General features: G+C 53.9%; 1 protein-coding gene across 1 annotated transcript; it reads left to right on the top strand.

Moving 5' to 3' along the window:
- LOC128468049 (puratrophin-1-like) lies at positions 1–24667 on the top strand. The gene is made up of 23 exons (XM_053449819.1): positions 1–34; positions 6012–6209; positions 6945–8664; positions 9557–9730; positions 9900–10023; positions 10108–10201; positions 10404–10490; positions 11623–11739; positions 12348–12446; positions 12542–12690; positions 13644–13782; positions 13874–13996; positions 14113–14304; positions 19202–20094; positions 20399–20648; positions 20945–21034; positions 21237–21461; positions 21637–21807; positions 21923–22100; positions 23360–23476; positions 23625–23891; positions 24009–24232; positions 24591–24667. Exons 1-23 carry the CDS (start codon positions 32–34, stop codon positions 24630–24632), a joined length of 5676 nt encoding a protein of 1891 aa, XP_053305794.1. The 5' UTR covers positions 1–31; the 3' UTR covers positions 24633–24667.
- The last annotated feature ends 1156 nt before the right edge of the window (positions 24668–25823 follow it).

Below are 25823 nucleotides of genomic sequence, written 5' to 3'. Positions count from 1 at the left end.
AGCGGCGGGGGCCGCATGGAGCGGCACGGACATGGTAACGTGGGCACGGCGGGGGGTCTGTCGGCGGGGGCCCCGACTTCCGGGGCAGATCCGTGGGATCCGGCGGTTCTCCCGCGTGGGTGGATCACCGTGACAGGGGCATATCTGCCAGTCTGCCCGCGGCAGGTTTCAGGATCTCCTGGGATGATGGCAGCAGGAGCTCTGTCTGTCGCAATGTGCCGGATCCCCTATAGAATCGGGCTGTATGGGGACCCCCTGTGAGCTGATCTATAGATCCTATGGATCGGGTTATTGTCTGGAGTTACCTGCAGGGACAGATGCCAAACCGCTGTTAACTCTTTGCTGACACGGAGGTGCTGCTGACTTGTTACATGTTATGTGTGAGTGTCACAGTGTGAGTGTATGTGAGTGTCACTGTGTGAGTGTATGTGAGTGTCAGAGTGTGAGTGTATGTGAGTGTCACTGTGTGAGTGTATGTGAGTGTCACTGTGTGAGTGTATGTGAGTGTCACTGTGTGAGTGTATGTGAGTGTCACTGTGTGAGTGTATGTGAGTGTCAGAGTGTGAGTGTATGTGAGTGTCACTGTGTGAGTGTATGTGAGTGTCACTGTGTGAGTGTATGTGAGTGTCACAGTGTGAGTGTATGTGAGTGTCACAGTGTGAGTGTCACTGCGTGAGTGTGAGTGTCACTGTGTGAGTGTATGTGAGTGTCACTGTGTGAGTGTGTGTGAGTGTCACTGTGTGAGTGTCAGAGTGTGAGTGTATGTGAGTGTCAGAGTGTGAGTGTATGTGAGTGTCACTGTGTGAGTGTATGTGAGTGTCACTGTGTGAGTGTATGTGAGTGTCACTGTGTGAGTGTATGTGAGTGTCAGAGTGTGAGTGTATGTGAGTGTCACTGTGTGAGTGTATGTGAGTGTCAGAGTGTGAGTGTATGTGAGTGTCAGAGTGTGAGTGTATGTGAGTGTCACTGTGTGAGTGTCAGTGTCAGTGTGAGTGTATGTGAGTGTCACTGTGTGAGTGTATGTGAGTGTCACTGTGTGAGTGTATGTGAGTGTCAGAGTGTGAGTGTATGTGAGTGTCACTGTGAGTGTATGTGAGTGTCACTGTGTGAGTGTCAGAGTGTGAGTGTATGTGAGTGTCACTGTGTGAGTGTATGTGAGTGTCACTATGTGAGTGTCACTGTGTGAGTGTCAGAGTGTGAGTGTATGTGAGTGTCAGAGTGTGAGTGTATGTGAGTGTCAGAGTGTGAGTGTATGTGAGTGTCAGAGTGTGAGTGTATGTGAGTGTCAGAGTGTGAGCGCAGGAGTGCTGGGAAGGTTTGAGATTTTCTCTGGGAACGAATCATGTTGTTGTTGTTAACCCCGTAACGTGCAGGGGAGGCTGAGGAATGACGGCTGAGAGTGGTTGGCCGAAACGCGCGTTCCCGTTAAGGTGTTGTTATTGTGCCGTTAGGGGGTGGACCGGCAGACGGTGGATCGTGTAACAGCCGCGAGACAGACAGAAGACGCGGGGGGATAGGGAGCGTTCCGCGGGGGGATAGGGAGCGTTCTGCAGGGGGGATAGGGAGCGTTCTGCGGGGTGATAGTGAGCGTTCCGCGGGGTGATAGTGAGCGCTCCGTGGGGTGAAAGGGAGCGCTCCGCGGGGTGATAGGGAGCGCTCCGCGGGGGGATAGGGAGCGCTCCGCGGGGGGATAGGGAGCGTTCTGCGGGGGTGATAGTGAGCGCTCCGTGGGGTGATAGGGAGCGCTCCGCGGGGTGATAGGGAGCGCTCCGCGGGGTAATAGGGAGCGCTCCGCGGGGTGATAGGGAGCGCTCCGCGGGGTGATAGGGAGCGCTCCACTCCATGGTAACCGCTGCCGGGGGAGCGCGCCGGGGCCCTCCTGTTTTTATTGACTGCTCCTCATTTAGTGGGCTTTTGCTTCAGAGACCCCACCTCTCTTACCCCGGGGGTCCCCAGATCTGCCCTGGGGGTCCCCAGATAGTGAATGATGGGTGAGTTCCCAGAAGCGAAGCCCCTCGGAGCCCCCCCGGGATGGATGTCTGACCTAAATATAATGGGCTATTTTGGACGGTTTGGGAGTTGGGGAAGGGCCGCGGTATCCGTGACGCGTCGGGGCCTGAGTGACCCGGGGTGACCCCGCCTAGCAGGGAGCGGCCGCGGGATATATTTATTTCGGGGCACTATTAAATGGAGAGCTACTAATTAGAGCCCCGCTGTGTAACGAGGCGCCGGTGACCTCACTCAGAGGGTAGTGTGAGCGGGGTGGGGTGGCCCAGGTAGAGAGTCGGGTGGTACATGGTGGGGTCGTGCTGGAAGGCGAGCTGTCATGAAGCGCAGTAGCTGAGGTTGCGGGACGTCGTGGGGTTAAACGGGTTTTATTACAGGTACCGGGGGCATTGGCGGGGAGTCCTGCGTGTCGTCCGGTCGCGTGTCCTCCGGTCGCGTGTCCTCCGGTCGCTGTCATCCACTCCGTAGGACAGATGCTTACCCGAGGATGAAACATTTCTGTTATTCCTCCCCAGACCAGTCCGCAGTGGCCTATAGCTCATGATAACTGGGGGGGGGGTGTATGTAAACGGCGTCGCACTGCTCTATATGTTACCTGCGCGGGATTTTATCCGTCACGGGAACGGACACGTTAACAACACGCAGAGCCGTCCGGCAGCTTCTGTCAATATTTGCATGTGGGCTCCGTGTTTGCATTGGGGAAAGCGCTGCCTGTCGTTAACCCCTTCCTCCCCGAGCCGCCACTCACTCTAGCCTTTATCTGGTTGCCGAGACGTTAACCGTTTCAAGTCCGTTCGGGTTTTACGCCTTTAGATGTCTTTTATTGGCCTTTGGCGTGACCTGCGTGTCCCGGAGCCCACCGGCCTCTTCATCAGACAGCCCGGGGTGACAATGCCGTGTTTTTTACGTGTTACCTTCTGCTGTCGGGGGCCACGCTTGTATTTTGCAGAAGCTTGTTGCAGAGGCGCTGACCGCCGGCCGTGCGATACGTTTCCCCGCACGCGCTCCCATAGGATGACTGTGTTTCCTGGCTCTGGGACCGGCCGCAGACCCCGGCTGTGAGTATTAGGTGTGGCCGGCGTGGGCGAAGCGGGCATTCTCCAGCTCGCTGACTCTGCGTTTTACCGCTCGCCTCTTGTCTGTTAAACCCACCCTGGGAAATGTGTAATCGGGGTGGAAAAACCGCTCCTCTATCAGCCCATTGTGTGCATCCATGTACAGCCCGCCGCACACTGTGCTTCTTAACTCTTTGTATGACGGTGTAACCACACAGCTGGGTTATGAAACATTTTAAGTGACGCAGACGTGGTCTGTCCCCCGCCGCGCGCATGCACAGCGGCGAATGCCGGTCCGGTGGGTCCCAGGCGCCTGCGGTGCTTGGAGAAGCTTTGGGGGATATTAACCCTTTGGCGAGGCCGTGGGTATGGGAATTCCGAACGGGCAGCGTGTGTCGGGAACGGCCCGGGCTCCTGCACTGTAATATGTAATATGTTACAAGGAGGCGTCGCGAGAATCCCCCCCCCAACCACAATGGGAGCTTTGTGTGCTGCCGGGACACCCGCCAAAACGCGGGCCAGTACCGGAGAGAGTCGCCGCGGGCACAGAGCTCCGCGGATGGCCCACCGCTACTAAACAGGACGTAGTGATAGAGCCGTTAACCCCGCGCGGCCCAGGGCGTACGGTACCTTTCTATGGTTTTTATTCCTTTACCTTACGGCCCCCGAGGTCAGTCGCCGGTGCGGCCCCCACGCCGTGGCATCCGGGGCTCCCGGGAACATCATGCATTCCAGGCCTTGAAAACACAATGTTATGGAACAGAGAGCAGATAAAGCATGCGCCTCCTGGCCACGCTCTCTGCCGGCCGGCGTACCGATACCGCGCGGTGTGCCGACTCCCAGCACTCTCATCCTGCCCTGGGGGTAAATAGTAGAAGGGTGGTAATAGTTCAAGGCTATCTTGTGAAAATCTCACAATGGTTGTTCTCGTGTTGCCCCCATGTGGGGTTAGTAGCCGTGTAGCTGCGTTTCTTTCTGCCCCTCAGTGGGTTGTTATTGCCCCGGGCATCACGCTGGCACAGTGCTTGGCATTGTATTATTCGTGGGAAACTCTGAATAAACGGCTCTGTAATAAACAACAACGAGCCGCGTGAGGAGCGCCGTGCGGGGGCCAGCACTTCACTGCCGCGGCCCCCTCGCTCTCTCCGCTGCCGCGGCCCCCTCGCTCTCTCCGCTGCCGCGGCCCCCTCGCTCTCTCCGCTGCCGCGGCCCCCTCGCTCTCTCCGCTGCCGCGGCCCCCTCGCTCTCTCCGCTGCCGCGGCCCCCTCGCTCTCTCCGCTGCCTTTAAAAGAGGTGTGGCGGACACCTGGAAGCCCCCAGTAACGCTGTGTGATGGCGCGTCTCGGCACGCTGTCTGGGAACCCCCCGGGCTGCCGCGGGTGGGAGTCGCTTCAGGAAGCTCCCCGCGTGAGACATTTTATTATTGGTTAAATGGGGCTTTGTTCGCTCTGACGCGTCCCTGCGAGTTCCTCTGCGTCACAGAGCGGCTCTTTAACCTCGTCCTGGTTTATGGCTCGGGGGATTTACGCGGCGACAATCCCTCCTGCATGAGTTCAGGTGGATCTTTTCGGTGCAGATCGTGGTGACTGAGATGGAGCGTTCTGGCATCTGCCCCGCGCTCTCGCCCCGCGCTCTCGCCCCGCCACCGCCGGGTTCCTTAATTGTTTGATTGGGAGAGATTAAGCGCGATGTGATTACTCGCATTCGCATGAAGACGTGTGACGGGAGCAGCTGATCCGACAGTGAAAGACGCCGGGTTACTTAACCCCCCGCGGTCGTGCGGAGAGAGGGGCTGTTGTGGGTTGGGGTGTCCTTCATACGCAGCAATAGTAATAATAGAGCGTAACGATGGAGCGTAACGCAAGAGAGTAACGGAGGAGAGTAACGACAGAGTGTAACAGAGGAGAGTAACGACAGAGTGTAACAATGGAGCGTAACACGAGAGTAACGATAGAGGGTAACGGAGGAGAGTAACGACAGAGCGTAATGGAGGAGAGTAATGATAGAGGGTAACGGAGGAGAGTAACGATAGAGGGTAGCGGAGGAGAGTAATGATAGAGGGTAACGGAGGAGAGTAACGATAGAGGGTAACGGAGGAGAGTAATGATAGAGGGTAGCGGAGGAGAGTAATGATAGAGGGTAACGGAGGAGAGTAATGATAGAGGGTAACGGAGGAGAGTAATGATAGAGGGTAACGGAGGAGAGTAACGACAGAGCGTAACGGAGGAGAGTAATGATAGAGGGTAACGGAGGAGAGTAATGATAGAGCGTAACGGAGGAGAGTAATGATAGAGCGTAACGGAGGAGAGTAATGATAGAGGGTAACGGAGGAGAGTAACGACAGAGCGTAACGGAGGAGAGTAATGATAGAGCGTAACGGAGGAGAGTAACGGAGGAGAGTAGTGGTCTATTATAATAGATAGACTGGCCAGGTCTCTTCTTCAGGCGCATCGTACGTTAGTTGGAGACACTTCTGCAACCCGTAGAGTGAACGTGAAAGCCGTCGTGTGTTTATTCAGTATAGAGGAGCCGGGTCTGTCTGGCCCCCGGGGGCCGGATAGATTCTGTCTGTGCGGAACGCGACAGCTCGGACAGTTCTGCTTCTCGGTGTTCTGTTGCTGATTTTCACCCTCCTCCTCCTCCATTCTCGCCCGTCTTACTTTGTCTCTGATGTTTGGCTTCCCTGTCCGTCTCGTTTAATCGTCGCGTCCATTCTTGCTTTCCTGTCTCCTTTCTCTCTCGCCGAGCGCTTTATTTTGTGTCGCGCGGATCCCTCCCCGATAGTTTCCTGCTCTCTTCCGCTGCTGCTGTGACGCTGAGGCCTGGAGATAATCGTGGCAGGCGTGATATCGGGGATGGAGGCTTTCTCGTTGGGGACGTTGGTCGGGGTTGCTCGTTGACCCGGGTCGCGGGTGCTCTGACCGGCGCTCTCTTTGTCTCTCGCTGCAGGATTCGCAGTCTCTGGACGGTTGCATTCAGAAGACGCTCTCCTCCTTGTTCCCTCCTTTCGAGTTGACGGCTGCCACGGTGTTGTGCCAGGTTTTGGATGTGGTGGAGAAGACGTACCGCGGGGATGGACTCGCTTACCTCATCGATTTCCTGATCCCTGCAAAGCGTGTCCTGCAGGGGCTGCAGCAGGAGGCCTGTGTGAGTTCCGTGTGCCGCTCCCGGGGGGGGATATTGAGGATTGTCCTGCTTTTCCTCAGGGCAACCAGGGCTTTATATGTTGTCTTTGTTTTGCTAGCGCCCCGCTAGAGCGGAGGGGGCCGGGGTGGAGATATAAACCCAGACGGCTGCAGTACAGAGAGAAAGTTAAGAAAGAGGAGAAGGTGTTATGGGATGAAAGGAGGGTAACGGAGGAGAGTAATGATAGAGGGTAGCGGAGGAGAGTAATGATAGAGGGTAGCGGAGGAGAGTAACACAAGAGAGTAACGGAGGAGAGTAATGATAGAGCGTAACGACAGAGCGTAATGGAGGAGAGTAACGATGGAGCATAACGGAGGAGAGTAACGACAGAGCGTAACGGAGGAGAGTAATGATAGAGGGTAACGGAGGAGAGTAACGACAGCGTAACGGAGGAGAGTAATGATAGAGGGTAACGGAGGAGAGTAACGATAGAGGGTAACGGAGGAGAGTAACGATAGAGGGTAACGGAGGAGAGTAACGATAGAGGGTAACGGAGGAGAGTAACGATAGAGGGTAACGGAGGAGAGTAACGATAGAGGGTAAAACACAAACACCCGTCCTCGATGACACGAAGACTATCTATCCGTTATCAGTGATGATTAATACAGCCTGCGACCCCCGCCGTGTGTATAAACCATGCCGATTACAGGGCAGAATGATCTAGAAATATGAGGCACTGCTTCTCGTCTCTTTCAGGTGCAGTATTGTGGGCTGCTCTTCCGAGACGCCGCGTGGCCTCTTTGCATCCAGGAGAAGATCGTCCTGCAGTTGGCTTCCATAAACTGGAGGCTTCTCCGGCCCGGGGACTTTTACTTCCAGGTCGTGCCTTATTTGAGAAAGACTCCGAGAATTGTTCTGAAATGCCTTGCTCAGGACCAACACAACGTTGAGGAGCTGGTTCTCCCGGAAGGGTCTTACACATCCATCTTCACTCTGGAATGGCTGGACTTCATCAACTCGGGGAGAATGGGGACCTCTCTAGAGAACTGCCTGCTGACGTGTGATGACCGGGTCTTCAGGGTGCCATGGGAAGCGGTGGTTCAGCCGGAATTCATAGAAGAGACAAAAGGGGCAGAGGCCACAAAGACATTGGATTCCTCCCCGCCGTCCATCGGGGAGCCCCCTAAGCCGCATGCGTCGGGTGTGATGGTTCAGGATGAGGAGACTCCGTGCACCAGTGATGGCCAAGCCACGGCCATCAACATCGAGCGGCGTCCCAGTGAGATGGAAGGTGAATACGTGGAGTTGTCGGAGGTCTCAGTGCCTCGTTTCGGACCTCAGTTGGGGTCCCTAACCCAGTCTATAGCCGCAAACTTCAAGAACCAACAGAAGAGAAATAACCCACGCGACGAGGAGAGTCTTCTGCAGAGCGGGACACGCCATGAAGGTTGCTTCTCTTCCGCTCAAGTTGCAACCGAACCTCTACAGCCCTCCACGCGGGGTACTTTTACAGAGACAAACGCGATCCGGCTCGACACGGAGGTTTCTCTAAGAGCGGTGCAGTCACATTTACGGGACGGTCTCGGGTGTAGAGCGGCAGATGGGTCTACAAAACAAGAACCCGTGTTTATTGAGCGGATGGAGACGGACGTAGCGAGCGGTTACAGCCTTAGCGTAGAGCGCACAATGTGCGGGAGGAATGCAGGGAGGTGTGACATATCAGTAGATACACTGAACAGCCACCCCGGGAGCGCCGACACAAACACAGCGAGCTGTGAACGGCCAACTTCAGAGACAGTTAATTTTAGCGCGTCTTTATCACCCCGACTGGAAGTCACAAGCCGCTTTACTGAGAGCATCGGGGATGCCAAAGATATGGAGGAGGCTTCAACAGGACCCGTCGGAGAGCATCCCGGGACACGCGGATGCCCGATAACCGACCCGGCAAACCCCGGCTCCTCCAAAAGCTGCGTCCATCGTGCTAACGGCGACCAAACTGTGCCTTCATTACAAAGCCCGAGTCTCTCGGAAAGCACCGAGGGAAAGACTGGCGACGTTAATGCTGCAAACCAACCCACGGACGATGCCGAGGCCCAAGAACTCCGTGGTTCCAATCCCGCTATAAATATTACAGACCAAAGTGCCCCTGGCGTTCCGGAGGCTGATCGCGCACCTTATCCGCCGGACGAGGCTCCCTGCAGGGTCAGCGCGGAGCATGCGGATGCCGTTAGATCTTCACAGGTTGACGGAGACTCTCCGGCAGCACTGGTAACGGCCGGCGGTTCTGTGGAGCGAGCGGAGCAGGGGGACACCGCCTGTAACACCAGTGAGCACAGCAAGCGAGAGACTCTGGAGTCCGCCAAAGATCAGCCGCCGCTAGAGACGCTCTACGAGGTGACTGAGGAAGAGCTGCCGCTTTCTGGTGCCAACCATGAGCCAGCAGACGAGCGGGAAGCTCGGGACGTCTCTGTAACCGGTAAGATCCGCTTATACAGAGTTTGTAAACCGAGGAAAGGACAGCTAGAAGGGGCAATAAATAAATATTAACCCTACAGTAACCACAATAAATCCCTAACCCGGGAGAGAGGCCGCATTTGGGAATTATTGTCTGGACTGATTTCGGATGAACCGGCGGCATTCTATCAGTTAGTGTCGGTATTACCCTTCTGGGTTTATTATCTTCTTTCTGGCATAAATGAACTTTCCAAATGTTTCCTGTTTGCTTTTATGAGCACCGTTCACCCGCAGGGGCCGAGCGACTGCTTCCTTTCTATTGTCATCTTTAAATCACGCCGGATCCGGTGGCCGCTGCTAACGCTCGCTGGGGATATCGCTCGTGCATTATGCTTTAGACACAATGTCCATCCCTCCATCCGTCCGTGCCGCGTCTGCCCCCTCGCCCCGTGCCGCGTCTGCCCCCTCGCCCCGTGCCGCGACTGCCCCCTCGCCCCGTGCCGCGACTGCCCCCTCGCCCCGTGCCGCGTCTGCCCCCTCGCCCCGTGCCGCGTCTGCCCCCTAGCCCCGTGCCGCGTCTGCCCCCTAGCCCCGTGCCGCGTCTGCCCCCTCGCCCCGTGCCGCGTCTGCCCCCTCGCCCGTGCCGCGTCTGCCCCCTAGCCCCGTGCCGCGTCTGCCCCCTCGCCCGTGCCGCGTCTGCCCCCTGTGTTCTGCGTTAAGAAAGGGAGAGTCTTTAGTTAAAGTACCTTCCTTCCCAACCACATTAACAATCAATCGGCTGTTGATTTGCACCCAAGAAATGCCCCTTTGGCGGCGGGCCGGTGACTCAGTCTGGTAATCCTTACAAATATTCCGGATGGCGGATTAACGCTCCAGGGACCGGCTCAATGTTTCTCACATTTTGTTGTTTGCAGAAAGGGCTGCGGAGCAGGAGCGGCCGCCGGAAAGACAAGTTTGCGTGGCGTCACGCCGGCTCAGTGTGGTCTCTTCACCTGTCCTCACCAGGAGAGGTCACCGCCAGCCCGTACTCACTTTGGCCGACGATGTGAACGTGGAAATCTTAATGAGTGGCCTTGTGTACCTGCCAGGTTAGTCATATGTGGTCTACGACCTTTTACACGCCATACATGTCTGGTGTTATCACTGAGGATGATGGGACTTGTAGTTAGACTGTCTTGCTATGGCTGATTGCAGCGGATGTTAGTCGTGTGAGTGCGTGGTCGCCGGTGCTTTATCCGGACGCTCTTTCTTGTCTAGGCACCCGGGACAGAAGCGGCCGAGCGGTTGTGATCATTAACACGAGGAACACGGCCTGGCTGAATCCGCACTGCAACGCCTCTGAGCTGGGACGCCTCTTGTTGTATCTGTACGGGATTCCCCGGTACGCAGCCGTCTTACGGTATCGCCCGAGCTGCCTGTGTTTGGGAGACGAGTCCTGCCTGATAACATTTCTCTGTCTCTGTAGGCGAGATTGCCGAAGCCTGGGCTTGACGCTGTTGGTGGATGCGCGGCGCTGCTCTCCAGTTCCTGCCCTGTTTAAAGCCTTTCATAGAGTGCAGGTATGTAGAACGTCACGTTTCTATCTGTACCGACATATTCCATAACCGGACGCAGCAAGGATCCAATGCTGACATTACGGGTATAAGCAAAGTAATGGAGCTGACCATGTACCCGGTGCTGGGTGTAAGCATTCGTTTCAGCGCAGGGAGTGCGCGGATATGAAAGCCGACGTGCTGACTCTCGCTTCTGGCTTTCCCCAAGGCTGCCGTCCCGAATTGCATCCACGGCATTTTGTTCCTGGTGGAGAAAGACGTCAGTCTGTCGGTGGATAAACCGCATGGCGTGCCGGTAAGAAGCCGCGCATGCTGGCATCCATCCCTCTTCCCCACTCCAGCGTTTAGCGATACATCCCGGCCAGGGGCGAAGCATGGGTATAACACACGGTTATGTGTAATGTGCAGTAAGTTAGGGTTTGTGTGTTTAGTGCGTAGAACTCGCTCGGAATCGCTCGTACATCCACATGTCTTCAGACCCGGCGGTTGTGAGCGACATGCCTGTGTGTAGCAGCGCATTAAAGATATGCGTAAGTGGCCCATGTCCGCTCGCACGCGCGCGTCTGACAGACGGGTCTAATTAGCTTAGACTCTTAAGTAACCAGCGTTTTGCGTCAGGTTTTTTCGAATGATTCTGAAATCCAATTTTTTAGTCATTAGTGTTGATTTTGTGACTTAATTATGACATCGCATATGGGAGCTCGGGGGGGAGAGGAGGCTGGGGTATCCCCCGAGGGGGCAGCCACGCTACGAGGTCAGAATTAGCATAGCTTTGAGGCTGACCTTCTCTTCTGTGCGGTGACGAGCCAGCGACGGCCTGACACTCGGCAGCGGCTAATTTGGCAGCTTTCGTGCTCGGTTATTGTTCTCGGATCATTAGAGCCGGCTGAGGGTGAACAATGTTTGCTGCGACCTCTGACCCTCAAACCGTCAGCTCTCCGACTGATGATTTCAAAGCCGGGGCATTTCCTGCGCGCAGTCTACATACACGCGGTCTACATACACGCAGTCTACATACACGCAGTCTACATACACGCGGTCTACATACATGCAGTCTACAGGCACGCAGTGTACATTCACGTTACCCCCATGGAAGGGGCAGATTCTAATAAATATGTTTGTTCGGTCTTTCAGTGATAGTGACAGCGAGCGCGTTTTCCCTGTAGGTTGCCCTATCGCCCGGTTCCTGGCAGGCTGATGTGAGGAGGGGGTACAGAGCGGGTACACGTTGGTGTAACAGTCGGCTGTCATTTCTTGTCCCAAAACGTTGCAAAACGTGCTATCGCTTGTATAGACAGACCCCGCTTTCCTGCCATTGTTCGGAGGGCTGCGCGGTTAGCAGATCCCCTGTTGTTTTACGCCTCGTGTGAGGAGAGTCAGCTGTTTCCTTTCCCTGTAAGAGTCTCTCGATGTTTTCTCCTCCTCAGTTGGATCTCCTCACATCCACAAAGTCCTTGCACAAGCATATAGAAGCCTCTCAGCTGCCGCTGGAGTTTGATGGATCTTTCCCGTACTGCCACAGAGACTGGCTGGCGTTTCGAATGGTGAGTCCTGACTTCGTCCGTCCGTCCGTCTGTCTCTCCTGGCTGGATCCAGTTCGCTGGACTGTCAGAGCAAATACACGTATCACACGTGCTAACTGTATGTAACCACGTGTCCGTCCCGACCTGTCCCTGCGTAATCTTCTTATAATCACAAAGTCTCCTCGCGCCGGGCGTATGTATGTGAATAATATGTCTCCTCACCCTGGGCATATGTGTGTGAATAATATGTCTCCTCCCGTGGGGCGTATGTATTTGAATAATATGTCTCCTCTCGCGGGGCATATGTGTGTGAATAATATGTCTCCTCACCCTGGGCATATGTATGTGAATAATATGTCTCCTCGCGCTGGGCCTATGTATGTCAATAGCATGTCTCCTCGCGCAGGGCGTATGTATGTGAATAGCATGTCTCCACATGCCGGGTGTACATATGTGAATAGTACGTCTCCTTGCACCAGGCGTATGTATGTGAATGGTACGTCTCCTCGCACCGGCCATACATATGTGAATGGTATGTCTCCTCGCACCGGCCATACATATGTGAATGGTATGTCTCCTTGCACCGGGCGTACGTATGTGAATAGTATGTCTCTGTTCCATGGTTACAGAAGTTGGAGCACATGCAGGAGGCGTGCCGTGATGCCTGTACATTCCTACAGAATGCCATTAAGAACCTGCACGCTGGCGCTCTGCCAGACAGGGCCGAGGTGAGTGACTTCATTCATTAACCTCTACCAGTCGCACCGACCCGCAAGATTTATTTCACTGCAGCCTGTGGGGGGCGCTGTGTCTTCGTCTCTAGGAAGCCAATCGACTCCTGAAGAAATTTGGGCAGCTGATGAGGACGGTGTTAGAAGACACTCGATTGGTGAAGCTGCAGACAGAGGGTGGAGCTATCCTTGCACGGCTGAGGAAGGAGGAGTCATGTGTCGCGGTCACTGAGGATTATAGGTGAGTGCCGAGCACTTGCGTGTTTGTGAACCTAGATGTGTATGAATATAAACGTGCATGCGCCGGTAGTTAGTTTGGGGCCCCTGTGGGTTTCTCGTGAATATATGAAATGTTACACACCGCGTGGGGGGGGGGTGATGGATAGTGGGAAGCGGGTGTCTCGTGTACTGGTGACCTGAGCGTGGAGGGGTTACTCCAGGGGTGATGGGTTATCTGCCAGACGGACGCCGCCGCCGTGTGTGGAATCTCATTGAAGTTTTGGAGCTCTGAGTTTGTTCCGTAACCGGTCACCAGGGGCGTTAGTTCCTGTAACGGGGGACGCAGCGAGCTGTAATGGGGGTCTTCCCTGATCAAATGGGGAGCCCTATTAAACCTGCCACTATGTCCAAAATCCTGTGTGCACCTGTCACATGCTTCCCTCCGGGACCCCCATGCAGGGCCGGATTTCAGGATCTCCTCCTGGTTGCCCGGCGGTGATAGAGAGGCCGGTGCCGGCCCTCTGTATTTGTAGCTGTTAGTAATGGACGCTGTCACCTGTGACGCATTCTGACGTCCATGAGCAGCGGGCAGCCCCTCACAAACGCCTGGCCGCTACTCATTAATGCGCTCGCCCCCTGCATTCCTCCCTCTCTAGTCAAACATGCCATTCCCGTTTGGTCAGCGACTGTAAATGTATCGTCTGTGTTTGAACTTCCCAGGGCTGTGTGTTTGGGGGCCGGTGACGAGCCCCTGTGAGAGGGTGGCAGGACCGAGCCGCGCGCCCCTCCGTGCGCAACATTATTACAGATAACACCGTTTTTATTTTATATTCGGGGTTTTAAACAAAATAAGCGAGTCTGTTATAAATCCTCCCTGTGAGATAAAGGTGAGCGTGAGTCGCGGTGGCCCTGCTCGGTGAAGTGTGCGGAGTGTCTGCTCCGGTCGCCTGACGTCTCTTGGTGTCGCTCTGCTAGGGACGCGGTGGACGCCGCTGCCGAGCTGTATAATCGGGTGGACGAGCGCGTTCACAGCCTCGCTCAGCTATCCAACAAGCGCATTCAGGACATGGAGCTGGTGATGGAGTTTGAGGCCTTCGAGGAGACGTTTCAGGAGGTGAGGATGCCGGGCGGATGTCTTTCCGCCGCTCTGAGGTTTGTATAAAAGGTGCCGTAAGATCCTGAGCCGTAGTCTTTGTGATCTGCAGATCAGCGGCTGGATTGAGAACGTTGGGGAGCGCTTACTGAGTGAGTGCGGTGTTACGGAGGACTCTCTGGAAGTGGCCCTCCAGGCGCAGAGACGCTTCCGGGAGTTGGATGGTGTGGCGTGTGTAAGTATCCCGGGGCCGCCGCCTGGCTAGTGAAAGGTTGAGGAAGGGACCTCGTTTTCTGGTTGCGGTACTCGGCTCGTTGGCCACCTTTTCACCCGTATCGTGTTTGATGGTAGGAATACTGCAGACGGGGGCAGGAGATCCTGAAGTCCATGGAGAGATGGGAGAGCCTCTCGTCCCCGGACTTCCAGAAGCACAGATGGAGGCTGCAGACGTACAGAGAGAGAGTTTGGGGTTTCTGCGCGCGGCTGGAGGAATCCCGCAGCAGGCTAGAGAAGACGGTGCGGCTCTATCAGTTCTTCGACAAGGTCAGTGGCAAACACGCAGCTATGATTAGCAACTCATAACACGACGTCCCGGCCGTTATCGCCCGGGGTCAGGGCTGCTGGGCTCGGAGCCTGAGGTTTGTGTATTCATGTTCCTGTCTCCGGTTTAGCGGGTTTCTTGCATGATTTGTCCCTCTAGCCGGTGGTCTGTATGTCTTCTGCACCGTGCGGGTTACCAGCTCGTCGGGGGTAACCCTGTGACTGCCAGGCGGGTGTAATAAGGGTTGAGACAGACATTGTCCATAAGACGTATTATATTGTTTTATGAATGTCTCCCCCGGATGTCACGCGACGCCTCTGTATTGCGTGTCTTCTGCCTGTAACATGCGTGTTTTCTGTGCTCCCTGTGTCTGGAATTAGGAAATGTTCTCTCTGCTGGCCGGAGCTGGTAATGCGTGTAACATGTTACATGTAACTTTAGACTGTTAATAGAGTAGAAGTGAGACGCGGATTAGGATTATTATTTAATGGACCAAAAACAATTCGGACAGATCTCATTCTCATTTTTCATTCTCATTCCCATTCACACTCACACGCTCTCACTCACACTCTCATTCCCATTAACTCTCTCACTCACACTCTCATTCCCGTTCACTCTCTCTCACGCTGTCTAAATGTTTCCCTACCTTCTCTGCCGACCACTTCCGCATCTTCTTCTTCCATCTTCCTCCTCATCTCCGCAGACATACCCCGGAGGTAACTTCTGCCAGAATGGCTGCACTTGTGACGCCCTCATCCCGTTTGGATTATCCCACCGGGTTATGTCTGCAGGGATGAAGATAGAAGGAAGAAGATAGAGGAAGCAGAAGTGATCAACAGAGAAGGGAAACATTTAGAGAGCGTGAGAGAGTGAATAAGAGCGTGAGTGAATGAGAGCGTGAGTGAATGTGGGCCCACGAATTTCAGACAGATATTTTGAGTTTTCTGCTCCCTTTTCGTCCGCTTCGTGGGGTTCTGACCTAGTCTTTCAATTTAGGCGATTCTGTTATTTGCTGTCCTCTGTTTCTGTAGGACCTGTGAACCCAATTACTGTGGATTATTAGTGTCTTTCATGCCCTTTAGGGTGAAAACACTATAGAATGTTCCCTGCATGTGGCGGCTCGGCGTGATGGGCTCAGTGATGCTCAGCACATTAGTTGTTAGGCGCAGAGATAGATTGTGATATCAGGTGAGGGGGGGCTGGTTCTTGGACTCCGTGGGGTAATTCCATGTAGAATATCCTCCCAGGGGGCTGCATCCGGGGCAACTTGAAGAGTGCCTCGGGATGCTCCAGTAAAGAGGGGGGCGCGCTGCAGCTGGCCTTTGGGCAGGTGTTGGACTTTCTGCGGTCCCCACGGGGAAATGGCTCGTATAGGGGGCCGAGGATGGAGTGTCGGGGTGGGTCGCGCTATACGGAGCGTTTTATACCCCGGATAGTGTATTCTGATGCCAGCGCCTGTTACTCCAGTGTCTATTGAGCTCCCCTTCCCCCTCTCGCAGACTTCAGACCATCCCCCGGCAGTCCTTTCTCTTGGTCCAGGGGCTGCCCATCTGCTCGGCTGCCTCACATTTGCTTGTGAATAGCTGGGCTTGGCAGGGTGCAGGCGGCGGGCGCCGGCCCCTCAGTCCTCTCGCCGGCCAGGAGAAGAGAAGCATCAGCCGCGGCGCTCTGAGACATGCTGTCCACCGACACACAGGTACGGAAGGGATTGTCCGAGAGAGAGGGTGAGGTCGGTGCGTGTAGAGAGGAGCAGGAGAATCGCAGAGACCGTGGGAGCAAAACTTTATTTTCTTTCATTTCTGGTGTTTTTAGTTTAATGAAATTCTGTGTGTTGGAGATTTGGGTTGAATTTAAGAGATTTCAGCATTAGCCGGTGGGGTCGAGTAATAAGCTCATTGTGAAGATCTGATGGAGCGTCCGACTGGAACGCGAGCCGAACGAACACCCACCGGCTTTACATTAAACTTCTAACGCCGCACAGCACAGGTGTCTTCGCGCAGGAGTGAACTGAACCCAAGAGCTTACAGTCTGCTTATCATAAATTCCAAATGCCGCTGGCTGGGTGTGCGTTGGCGCAGGTGGCTGAGGGTAATGGGAGTGGAATGCTCTTTCAGGCAGAGGAAAAGTGAAATAGTCATTTATCTGCGGGAGAAGCTGCAGTGCAACCCCCTCTCCGTGGTCCTGTTTTTGCACCACCGTTTGGCTGCTTTAAGCCAAGTGCTCTCTGCGCATGCATGCATGGGGTCTCATCTGACTGAACCCGCGCCGGAACTAACTGGTAGTGAGTATCTCACATAGTCGCCGGCAGCTCGAGGTGGGTTTCCCAGAACGAATCTCCTGCTTAAATGCGTTTGGGTGAATTCTACATTTGCAGGGTGGGGAGGGGGCAAAATTTTAAAATCTGTCCTTTATCCGGTGACGTGTGGGTGGCGTGTGGGTGGCGTGTAGAAGCCGGGGTCGGGGGAACTTGTCATCTTTGGATCTCATTACTAGCGCCGCTCGGTAAGCTCGTCTCATTGGCTGGTGGATTAAGGCTGACTTCCCGCCGCTCTCATTTCCCATGGAAGCTGATTATTTGTGATCCCGCAGAAACCGGTTTGGTGTATAATTGGCGCTTGGATTAAATCCGTGCCGGTTTCCAGAACCGTTGAGCGGTGAGTACCCACCGTTACACGGCCAGCAGTGTACTTACAGGGGGGTCCGGTAACGCGCTGGGACCGGAATCTGCCGGCCGTATAGTGTCTGGGGTGCCTCAGCGGGCCGTTACCTGCCATGTGCTATATGATGGCCACGCTGTAGCCGAAATGTCCAATTAGCTATGCAAGGGTTAAGCCTCAGGAGGATCTAAGCGTAAGCTCTTTGGGCCAGGGACTTCCTTTCCTGATGTATTCCTAATCCTGTGAACTATCGCTGTGTTTGCAGACCGTGTTTTATAGTTTGCCTGTATAGATAAGTCTTACTATGTATGCCAAGTGCTCAGAATTGCCCTCCGGGTGGTTATTTGCCCCATAGTGGCAGCGGATTGGCAGATACTGGAGGTAGTTAATCGGGGGGCCGTGCGTGACGCGGGGAGCTACGTGGAACGGGTTTGTGTCTCCTGGGTCTTTATAATGAGCTGCTTTGGTTCTGGAAACATCTCAGCCCCCTTGATTGGGGTTGAATAGGGAGTGGGGTTGTAGACGCGGCCCCCCGGAGTCGGATCTGCCGTGTAGGGGACAGGTTAGGGCGCATCCTTCGCTGTGAATCCTTTCCGGGCTTCTTTAGTCCTTCTCTGATGTTTCCCTGCCGTGTTAGTCCGCGGGGGGGTCTATAAGACGCTCTATTCATTTGGGAGAAATATGTGCCGGACTTTTGTCCCAAATCCTGGCTCTCCTGAATTGCCCCGAATCGGAGATCTCGGCTTCCCCTTTCAGGACCTCCGCGTGCGCTAATTCCTTTCAGCCGAATTAAAATTCCTGCCGCCAATCGGCCTCTATCCCCGAGCATTTCTCACTGAGCCGGAAACCACACTGGGCGACTGAACCGTGGCGGGCATCGGGTACCCGGTCCAAGCCTCGAGTGCCCGGTCCAAGCCGCGAGTGCCCGGTCCAAGCCTCGAGTACCCAGTACAAGCCTCGAGTACCCGGTCCAAGCCTCGAGTACCCGGTCCAAGCCTCGAGTAACCGGTCCAAGCCTCGAGTACCCGCTTCAAGGAGAGTCATGTCCCGTGTAATGTTACGGGGTTTCGGCCTGTGTCTTCTCCCAGTACCTGTCCGTGCGTCGGGCGATGGTTGGAGAGCGTTTCCCGGGCGGCGTCGGAGCCGATGTCTGTCGCAGCTGCTACGGGTGTCTTTTCTTTGGCCTCATTCATAAGCGAGTGTGTGGCCTCCGCTCACCCCGACGCTGAATGGGAATGAAAAGGATGTGCATCTGTCTCATTCTACGAGCAGATGTGATCGCCATACAAGAGGGCCGCTGGGGCAATTATGTAGTCAGTCACTGAAGTTTAATAGCCCCGGAACAAACTTCAGCCCAGTCCTGCCGGGTCCTGCCATCGGTGTATATGTTTATATACAGAATACAGACTTATCTGCCCTGCTGCCGGCCCCTCCGGAGAAATATCCAGAAAACACCCCTCCATCTAACACACGGTTACACCATGCGATTGAAGGGAGGGGGCGTAGAGTGGCCGTGGGGGCCGCGGGTGTGCTCTGTGTGTATCTAACGCTGATACTGGAGCAGCCATTGTCATTCCAAGCTATTATTCATTGTCTGGTGAGTGGGAATAGACCCGGCCGTGTCACCTCATTCATTACCTCATTCATTACACGCACATCGCGGCAGCAATACGGAGCCGCTCCGTGAACAATCAGCCATTCAGAGAATTACTATTATCGGTTATTGATTTATATCGATATGGTGAGGAAACACGAAACACGACGACAGGGCAACGCTTCCAGAAACAAAAAGCCAAGCGGACTTTCCGCTAAGTTAAGTGGAAGGCTTGTGATATGTGTGTGTGTGTGTGTGTGTGTGTGTGTATATATATATATATTTATAATGTGTGCAGAGACTACCCTGTAAGAGCTGCTTTCTGTGACCCCTGATCCGGTATTGTGGGGGGACGCGGCAGGTACGTGGGAGCGCTGCTCCTGTGAACAGCCCCTGCTGTGTCCTCCAGTGCCCGGCTGGGGCATATAAAGGATTGCTTGTTTTCTTCATGTCCTCATGTGTTGGATGAACACCAAACTTTCCAGTATCAGCCAATATCGTTGGGGATAAATCTTATTCGCAAAACATCCCCCTGTGCCTCGCTCTTTCAGTGATGTAGAGAGAGGGTTTTCTCTGAATGGCCTCTGACGCAGATCTGAGTCTCGTATCTATCGTTTGAATAATGATTGTGTGTTTTTTGTTGTTTAGGCGTATGAATGGGCCCTGGAAGGAATGCGCCGCCTTGCCTCCATCAGCCTGGATGACTGTAATTCCCCCGATCTGTGCGGCGGCGCCCTCGAGGGTCTGGAGAGATACCAAGCGCAGCACCCCGAGATCGGGGAGAAGAAGTTCGAGGAAATGAGGGAGCTGGCGTGTGAACTGAAGAGCGAAAAAGGTGCCAAGCAGTGGAGGTTTGCGTGGTCCAAGTGCCAGGAGGCCCGACACGTTTTTGAAAAGAAGCTGGAGGCTGCACTAAGGACGAAAAGGGCATTATCTGCCGAGCGGCGATCTGCGGGCTCCGGTGCACAGAGGAGGCACTCCGATAGCACAGAGGAGAAGGAGAGCAACGTGTCATATTTCCATAGCCAGCTACTGAGCCCCCCACCCTACTCCAGGGAGAGGAAGCCGGGGCAGGTACTCGGTAACCGATCAGAGCTCGTGGGTGACCAAGCCCCGTATAAAAGCAGCCATTTGCCGTCTGCTGCCTCTGTGCTGGCGCCGGCCTTCAGGGTACGGAAAATGTCACTGCAGAGCATCCCTGGGGAAGACCTTCCCTTCGAATTCCTCCCCCGTCAAGCAGCCAGCTCCTCCACACCCAGCGCCCCCGCTCGGCCGCCCACCAGGCACATGCTGCGGAAGGCACAGAGTTTTGACCTCCCTTGCAGTGAAGGAGGAACTTACGGGTGCCAGAGGAGGCTGAGTGAGCCCGCCAGACATGGCAACACCGGCGTTTTCATCAAAGGCCTGGAAGTGAGTAGCACCGAGTTAGTAGACCGTCCCTGCGCTCCCCGCCAGCCCCTGCCGGTGGACTGGTCATCTGAACGACTCCACGGCGAACGCAGGAGCAGCGTCTCGTCCGCTGAGGGACGGAGCCGCAGCAGGTAAGGGGCTTCTGTGTGAAATGTGCGTGTTTTGTTTACAAAGATCATCCGTGAGCTGCGGAAGCTGTCCAGGAGAGCTCCGGTCCTCGGTTGCCCCGGTTCCGTTCAGAAAATTTCAAAGTGTTCGACAAAGCGTGACGGTAAACTTAGTGCCGAAAAGGGCGTCAGGGCAGGACGACCAAATGCACACGTCCTAAATGTGGCCTTTTAGCCCCAAACAGCCCGACAAACCCCTGCGTGTGGGGTATTGCTGCACTCAGTAAGCCTTTCCCCGCGCCGTTCTTTACCTGCTCTTCTCTTCCAGTAAACTCCGGCACATTATTGATGAGATGGTCACCACGGAGAGGGAGTATGTGCGGTCGCTGTGGTACATCAGTGAGAATTACTTCCCGGAGATGGAGAGATTGGACCTGCCTCAGGACCTGCGCGGGAAGAGGGGCATCATCTTTGGGAACCTAGAGAAGCTTCGGGATTTCCACAGTCAGTACTTTCTAAAGGAGCTTGAGAGCTGCTGCAACCATCCGCTGAGAGTCAGCCACTGCTTCCTCCGCCACGTAAGCCACAGCCGCCCCGAACTACGTGAAAATCGCGGGGGAAACGCTCTTTTCTTACGTTTCCGTGACTTTCCAAATGTCGCGTTAGTGGGGATGTTGGGGATCTCTGTAACACCCCACCCTGTGATCTGCCCCGATATGTATAAATGCATCTAATTAAAGAAATAAGTCTTCAGCTTAGCTGATAAATTCCAAATTCTTTGTTAAAATTTGAATCTGATGGCTGAGAAATATTCTGCCGATTAGATGCCTTTTACTAGATGTTTAGAGCTCCTCTTTTTACTCCTCTTCTGTAGAAGGATCAGTTTGGGATGTACGCTTTATACAGCAAGAACAAGCCTCGGTCAGACGCGTTACTCGCCAGCCACGGGAACGTCTTTTTCAAGGTAACCGGAGTGAAACAAAGTCATCACCTGGAGGTCGAGGGAAATCTCTGCTTGGCCACAGGTGGAACGGATTTGGGCTTGACATGCAGTGCTTCTTCACTGATGGCTCACGGTCTTTAGGCGTCTGCCGCTCTATAATCATAAAATATCATTCATTCTCTTTTGCTTCCACGCCGTTTGATTAATTTGTGTGTTTTATCAGAACAAGCAGCACCAACTGGGAGACAAGATGGACCTCGCCTCGTATCTGCTGAAGCCCATCCAGAGGATGAGCAAGTATGCCTTACTACTGAAGGACCTGATCAAGGAGTGCGAGGAGGCCCAAGAGCAGGAGCTCGTTTACCTGCGAGCCGCCGAGGAAATGGTGAAGTTTCAGCTCCGCCACGGCAATGACCTGCTAGCTATGGACGCCATCAGAGACTGCGATGTAAGTGCGGCAAACGGAAGGCCTGGCTCGGCCATCTACCACCTCTGCTGAGAGTCAGTTCCTTTTTTTCCTGGAAATATTCAGGCTTTGCTAGACTTGAATTGAGCAGAATAAGTCGAGGTCTGTGTTCCGTTTGCCGTTGTGCTTCATGTCGCCTTTATTTTTTGGGAAACAGGTAAATTTGAAGGAACAGGGGCAGCTGGTGAGACAGGATGAATTCACTGTCTGGCTGGGGCGAAAGAAATGCCAGAGACACGTCTTCCTTTTCGAGGATCTCATTTTATTCAGCAAACCCAAGAGAATAGAGGGTGGCCTCGACGTCTTCATTTACAAACGCTCCTTTAAAGTAAGAAGAACATCCTAGTGCGAGAGGGGCAGACGTGTCCCAGCGCCGCGGCGGATCCACCGGGTGAATCGCATGTCGTCAGGGATTCTGCTCTAATGTATTTTATCGATTGCAGACGGCAGACATCGGGCTGACGGAGAATTCCGGTGACAGCGGATTGCGCTTTGAAATCTGGTTCCGGAGGCGTAAATCCAGCGATACCTACATCCTACAGTCCAACGGCCCGGAAACCAAACAGGCCTGGACGGGGGACATCGCCAAAATCCTGTGGCAGCAGGCGACCCGCAATAAAGGTGACGTTCTCTCGGCACGGGGCGCTAGCTGTATAATTACCGGAAATACTGCGTATCGCGCCGAGCCGTAGAAAATCATTTTATAGGATTGAAACGTTTAAAATTCCTTCTAAAGACCGGGGCTGGCGCTCAAAGACCGGGGCTGTCATTTGAAGTCGAAGCATGGTACGTAGGACAATTGTCTGGTTCATATAGAAGACGAGTATATAATCCCGCAGGTAACGCAAGCGATCATGCAATTGGTCCACCGCAGAGAAAGCTTCCAGTGCGCTCATCGTACAGCCAGAGGGGACGGCATCGTCTTTAGGTTCGTCGGCATGAAGACTTTTCCTGAAGAGCTTTAAAGCCCGACTCTTGGACGCGTAATCCCAAACCTCAGACTGTAAACGCAGCAGGAGAAAGTCGCTGGAGGTACACCGGATTCAGAGAAGATTCCAGAACTTATCATATGAAGAATCATTGACTGGCTGTGACTTTTCATCAGTGCCACCGTTGTCCCTGAGAGACCCGGTCTAGCAAACAGCCGCATCTCACCTGCCGGCAGCCAGATTCAGATGCACAAAAGGACCCTGAAGAGGGAATGAGGGTCTGTCTCGCAACTTCAATCACCGGATAAAGGCTTTTGCACTCTTATCGTCCGAATAACTGGACCCGGGGGGGATACCGTAGACCCCAGACATGGGAAAGAGCATCAGAGGCTGCCGGGTGACGTTTTGGAAACGGACGGAATAAAGCATCAGCCCTTCATGTATCCCCGAATACACTGGACTCATTCGATGATACAGACTGCTCGACAGCCTTACCAGCTGGCAAGAGTTCTCGATATCTATGTGCATGAAGGCCTCTTCCTCGAAAAGTCACTCACTGGACCAGCTTCCACTAATAGAAACTGCTGGAAAGCACCTCGATGTCCTCCTGCAGCTCCTTTTAAGGTCCACTCAGGGACCCACAAGTAAGAGAACCCCAATTGCTCCCAGCCACCCAACCGAGGGCGGAGGAAAGGGCTCTCGCTTATCATAAAGCGCAAACGCCGAGGAAGAAGCTGGTGTTTTGGGTTTTCTGCTCTGCCTATAATAATAATAATAATAATAATAATAATAAGGCGCTCGTCTCCTTACCTGTGCTACCAGAGCTAAAAACAGGTTTTTTGGAAGTGTTTGGTAAATGAGGTTTTATTTGGTCATTAAATGGCGGTGCTGCCGTGGTGTGAGCTCCTCACGCTCCCGTTCCTTTTGTAAAAGTAGTTGTTTTTCACGCAGAGATCCGCATGCAGGAGATGGTATCCATGGGAGTTGGGAACAAGCCATTCCTGGACATAAAGCCAAGTGATGCGGCGATAAATAACAGAGCCATCGATTACATCATGAAGGGCAGAGGTATGATGTAATGATCTGTACTTGGAATAGTGCGTTGTCCTGCCTGGGATCGGGGTGCAGCGTGTTGCATTTTGTAACTCGAGTGGCTCTCGGGCTCCCGGTTTTTTAGGTCTGGCTGTTAACGAATATTATTTTTGTCTGGTTTTAGGAGCACGAACAAGGGCTTCCATTGCAGTGTCCCTATTTGACCACTCCGATCCTTACAAAAGGAGTCAAGCGTCCAGTGCTGGCAGCTCTACACCGGCAGCTTGCGGACCCTCTTCTGCCTCTTTACTGGGACCCCTGAACCTCCACATGTACATCAACCAAACACTCCTTCCGGGGGTACTTCCTTCCAAAAGGTCGTTCGAGACCAGCATGTGTCTTGAAGAAGACGAGTTGGAGAATGAGACGAGTAGCAGCCAGCCCTCCATGAGTGAGTGCATCACTTATCTGTAGCCTCGTGTAGCGAGTGCCAGCGAGTGAGCTCATCGCATGATGTCCGTCACGTGGCCGGCTTGGATCTAATGGCTGAGCTGTCTCTCTCTTTCAGCCACCGAGAGCTCGGGGTCCTCGCAGTGCGTGTCGGGCGCTGGGTCCAGCGGGTCTGACAGTGGTTGTGTGTCCGGTATTCCCCAGGACAGCCTGTCAGAAGACGCTGCTTCTCCTTGTGATCCGTCTTCACCGTATTCCCTCCAGGAAACAAAGAATCGCTCCAGCCTGAGGTCTCCAAACGCGGAAAAATCGAGGTTTCCTAACCGGCAATACATTTCCGCAGTAAGAACTGATTTTATCTGCCTACTTAGAAGTCATTGCAGAGGTGCAGGGGACTGGATCAGAGAGGCAAAGAGTTCCACATCTGGCCCATGTCTGCTTAATGCTTGTCTGTTGCTTAATTTCTCCTTTGCAAAGTAATTCACTGAAATGATTGCTAACTACTTAAAAATAACACTTTCCATGAAACAGTAAAGCAGCGTGTTTGTAGCGGGATGGGATTTGTAGCGGGATGGAAATGGAAGAGGGTGCGCAGCGTTTTGTGTCCCGCATTGCGTGTCGCTCAGGAGTGACCCCGCGTGTATTTGTTCAGTCGGGGGGGAATTCTAACCGCTCACTAACCGCTCATTTTTCTCCCCAGAACACAAGCCACATTTCCCTAAGTCCTTCCACTATAGTGTGAGCTCCTCCTAACCTGCGCACTCAAGTAAGTGGAACTTTCCCCGTATCTAACGGAGTCTCTGAAAGCAGATCCCTGCATGCGCAGCGCTCTGTAACTCTACTGACTGCCAAAATGACTGTCTCTGTATTTTACACCCAGAAGGTAAACCCAATTACTGCCCCGCGAGGTTCTGCTCCGCAAGGTTCTGCTCCGCAAGGTTCTGCTCCGGGGTTAATCTGACCTGCTGATGCGTGACAGAGGGCAGCCCGGTCGGGCTTGTACCCCGGCGTTTCCGTAAACCCCTGCTAACCATCCGTCCTCCTGTCTCCTTTAGGTGTGACCGCACCGCTCCTATACCCACGGGCACCACGCGGTGACAGCCTCAGCGAGTGGATTTGCACCTTTCAGAAACGTTCTTTTAGAGTAAATGAGTTAAAAGATGATTTTCTGGACTTGTAATATTTTTGGCGATTCCTGTACATAGTTTGCTGTTCCCACTCCTATCGCTTCCACGACCGTCGGCACCGGCGCGGACCCAAGCGGAGGGAATTCATGTAGAAGCTGCACAGTTTTGTAAAGTTTATTGAAAAAAACCCACTTGGAAAATATATATATTTAAATAACTGAAAAGACAAAAAATACTACATCTTATTTCTCTGTTTTTAACTGGAATTTGACTCTTTGTGTTCTAGCTGTTCTTCTGTTAGAGATAATTTATGCACTGGAGGTAAAACTAAAATCTGAATAAACCGTTGCTGTGTCGCTGGTTATTGCACGGAGCTGACGGGCCGGCGGCCGCTGGACATAAACGGGCCAGATGTAGGCTTTTGTTTGCCGTGTTGATTGCCGGAGAATGTATGTGAATCAGTGTGGCTGTGCATACGTGTAAGTCTGCAGCGTTACAGTAACTGTGACCACGTCAGGGTGACAGGTCGGCTGGAAGTCGTGGTGCAGGGGCAAGATCAGGCTTACAGGGGGGCTGTGGGTAGGACGGGTGCTGACGTGTTGCGTGGCACATGGCTGACGGTTGTAGCCTCAGACTTTGTTTTTGGTGATATCCTGCGCAGTAGACAAGCCGGGGGCTGTAACCAGGTTGGCAGAATCAACGTTGTACAAACCGGGCAATCTGGATAGGTATCAATGTCTTTCAGGAGTCACAGCCAGAGAACCGGATCTGCGTTCAGAATCCACCAAATCAAGCAAAGAGCCAGG

This window comes from Spea bombifrons, chromosome 10 (assembly GCF_027358695.1).
Source record: "Spea bombifrons isolate aSpeBom1 chromosome 10, aSpeBom1.2.pri, whole genome shotgun sequence".
Lineage (NCBI taxonomy): Eukaryota > Metazoa > Chordata > Amphibia > Anura > Pelobatidae > Spea > Spea bombifrons.
Note: the sequence above shows the minus strand (reverse complement) of the source record. Positions and strands in the feature narration are given on the sequence as shown.

Excerpts from the sequence above, each read along its gene's own strand:
- LOC128468049 (XM_053449819.1), top strand. Across the intron at positions 13,783-13,873 it reads TCGAGGAGACGTTTCAGGAG|ATCAGCGGCTGGATTGAGAA; the intron begins GTGAGGATGCCG and ends TGTGATCTGCAG. Across the intron at positions 21,462-21,636 it reads ACGCCATCAGAGACTGCGAT|GTAAATTTGAAGGAACAGGG; the intron begins GTAAGTGCGGCA and ends TTTGGGAAACAG.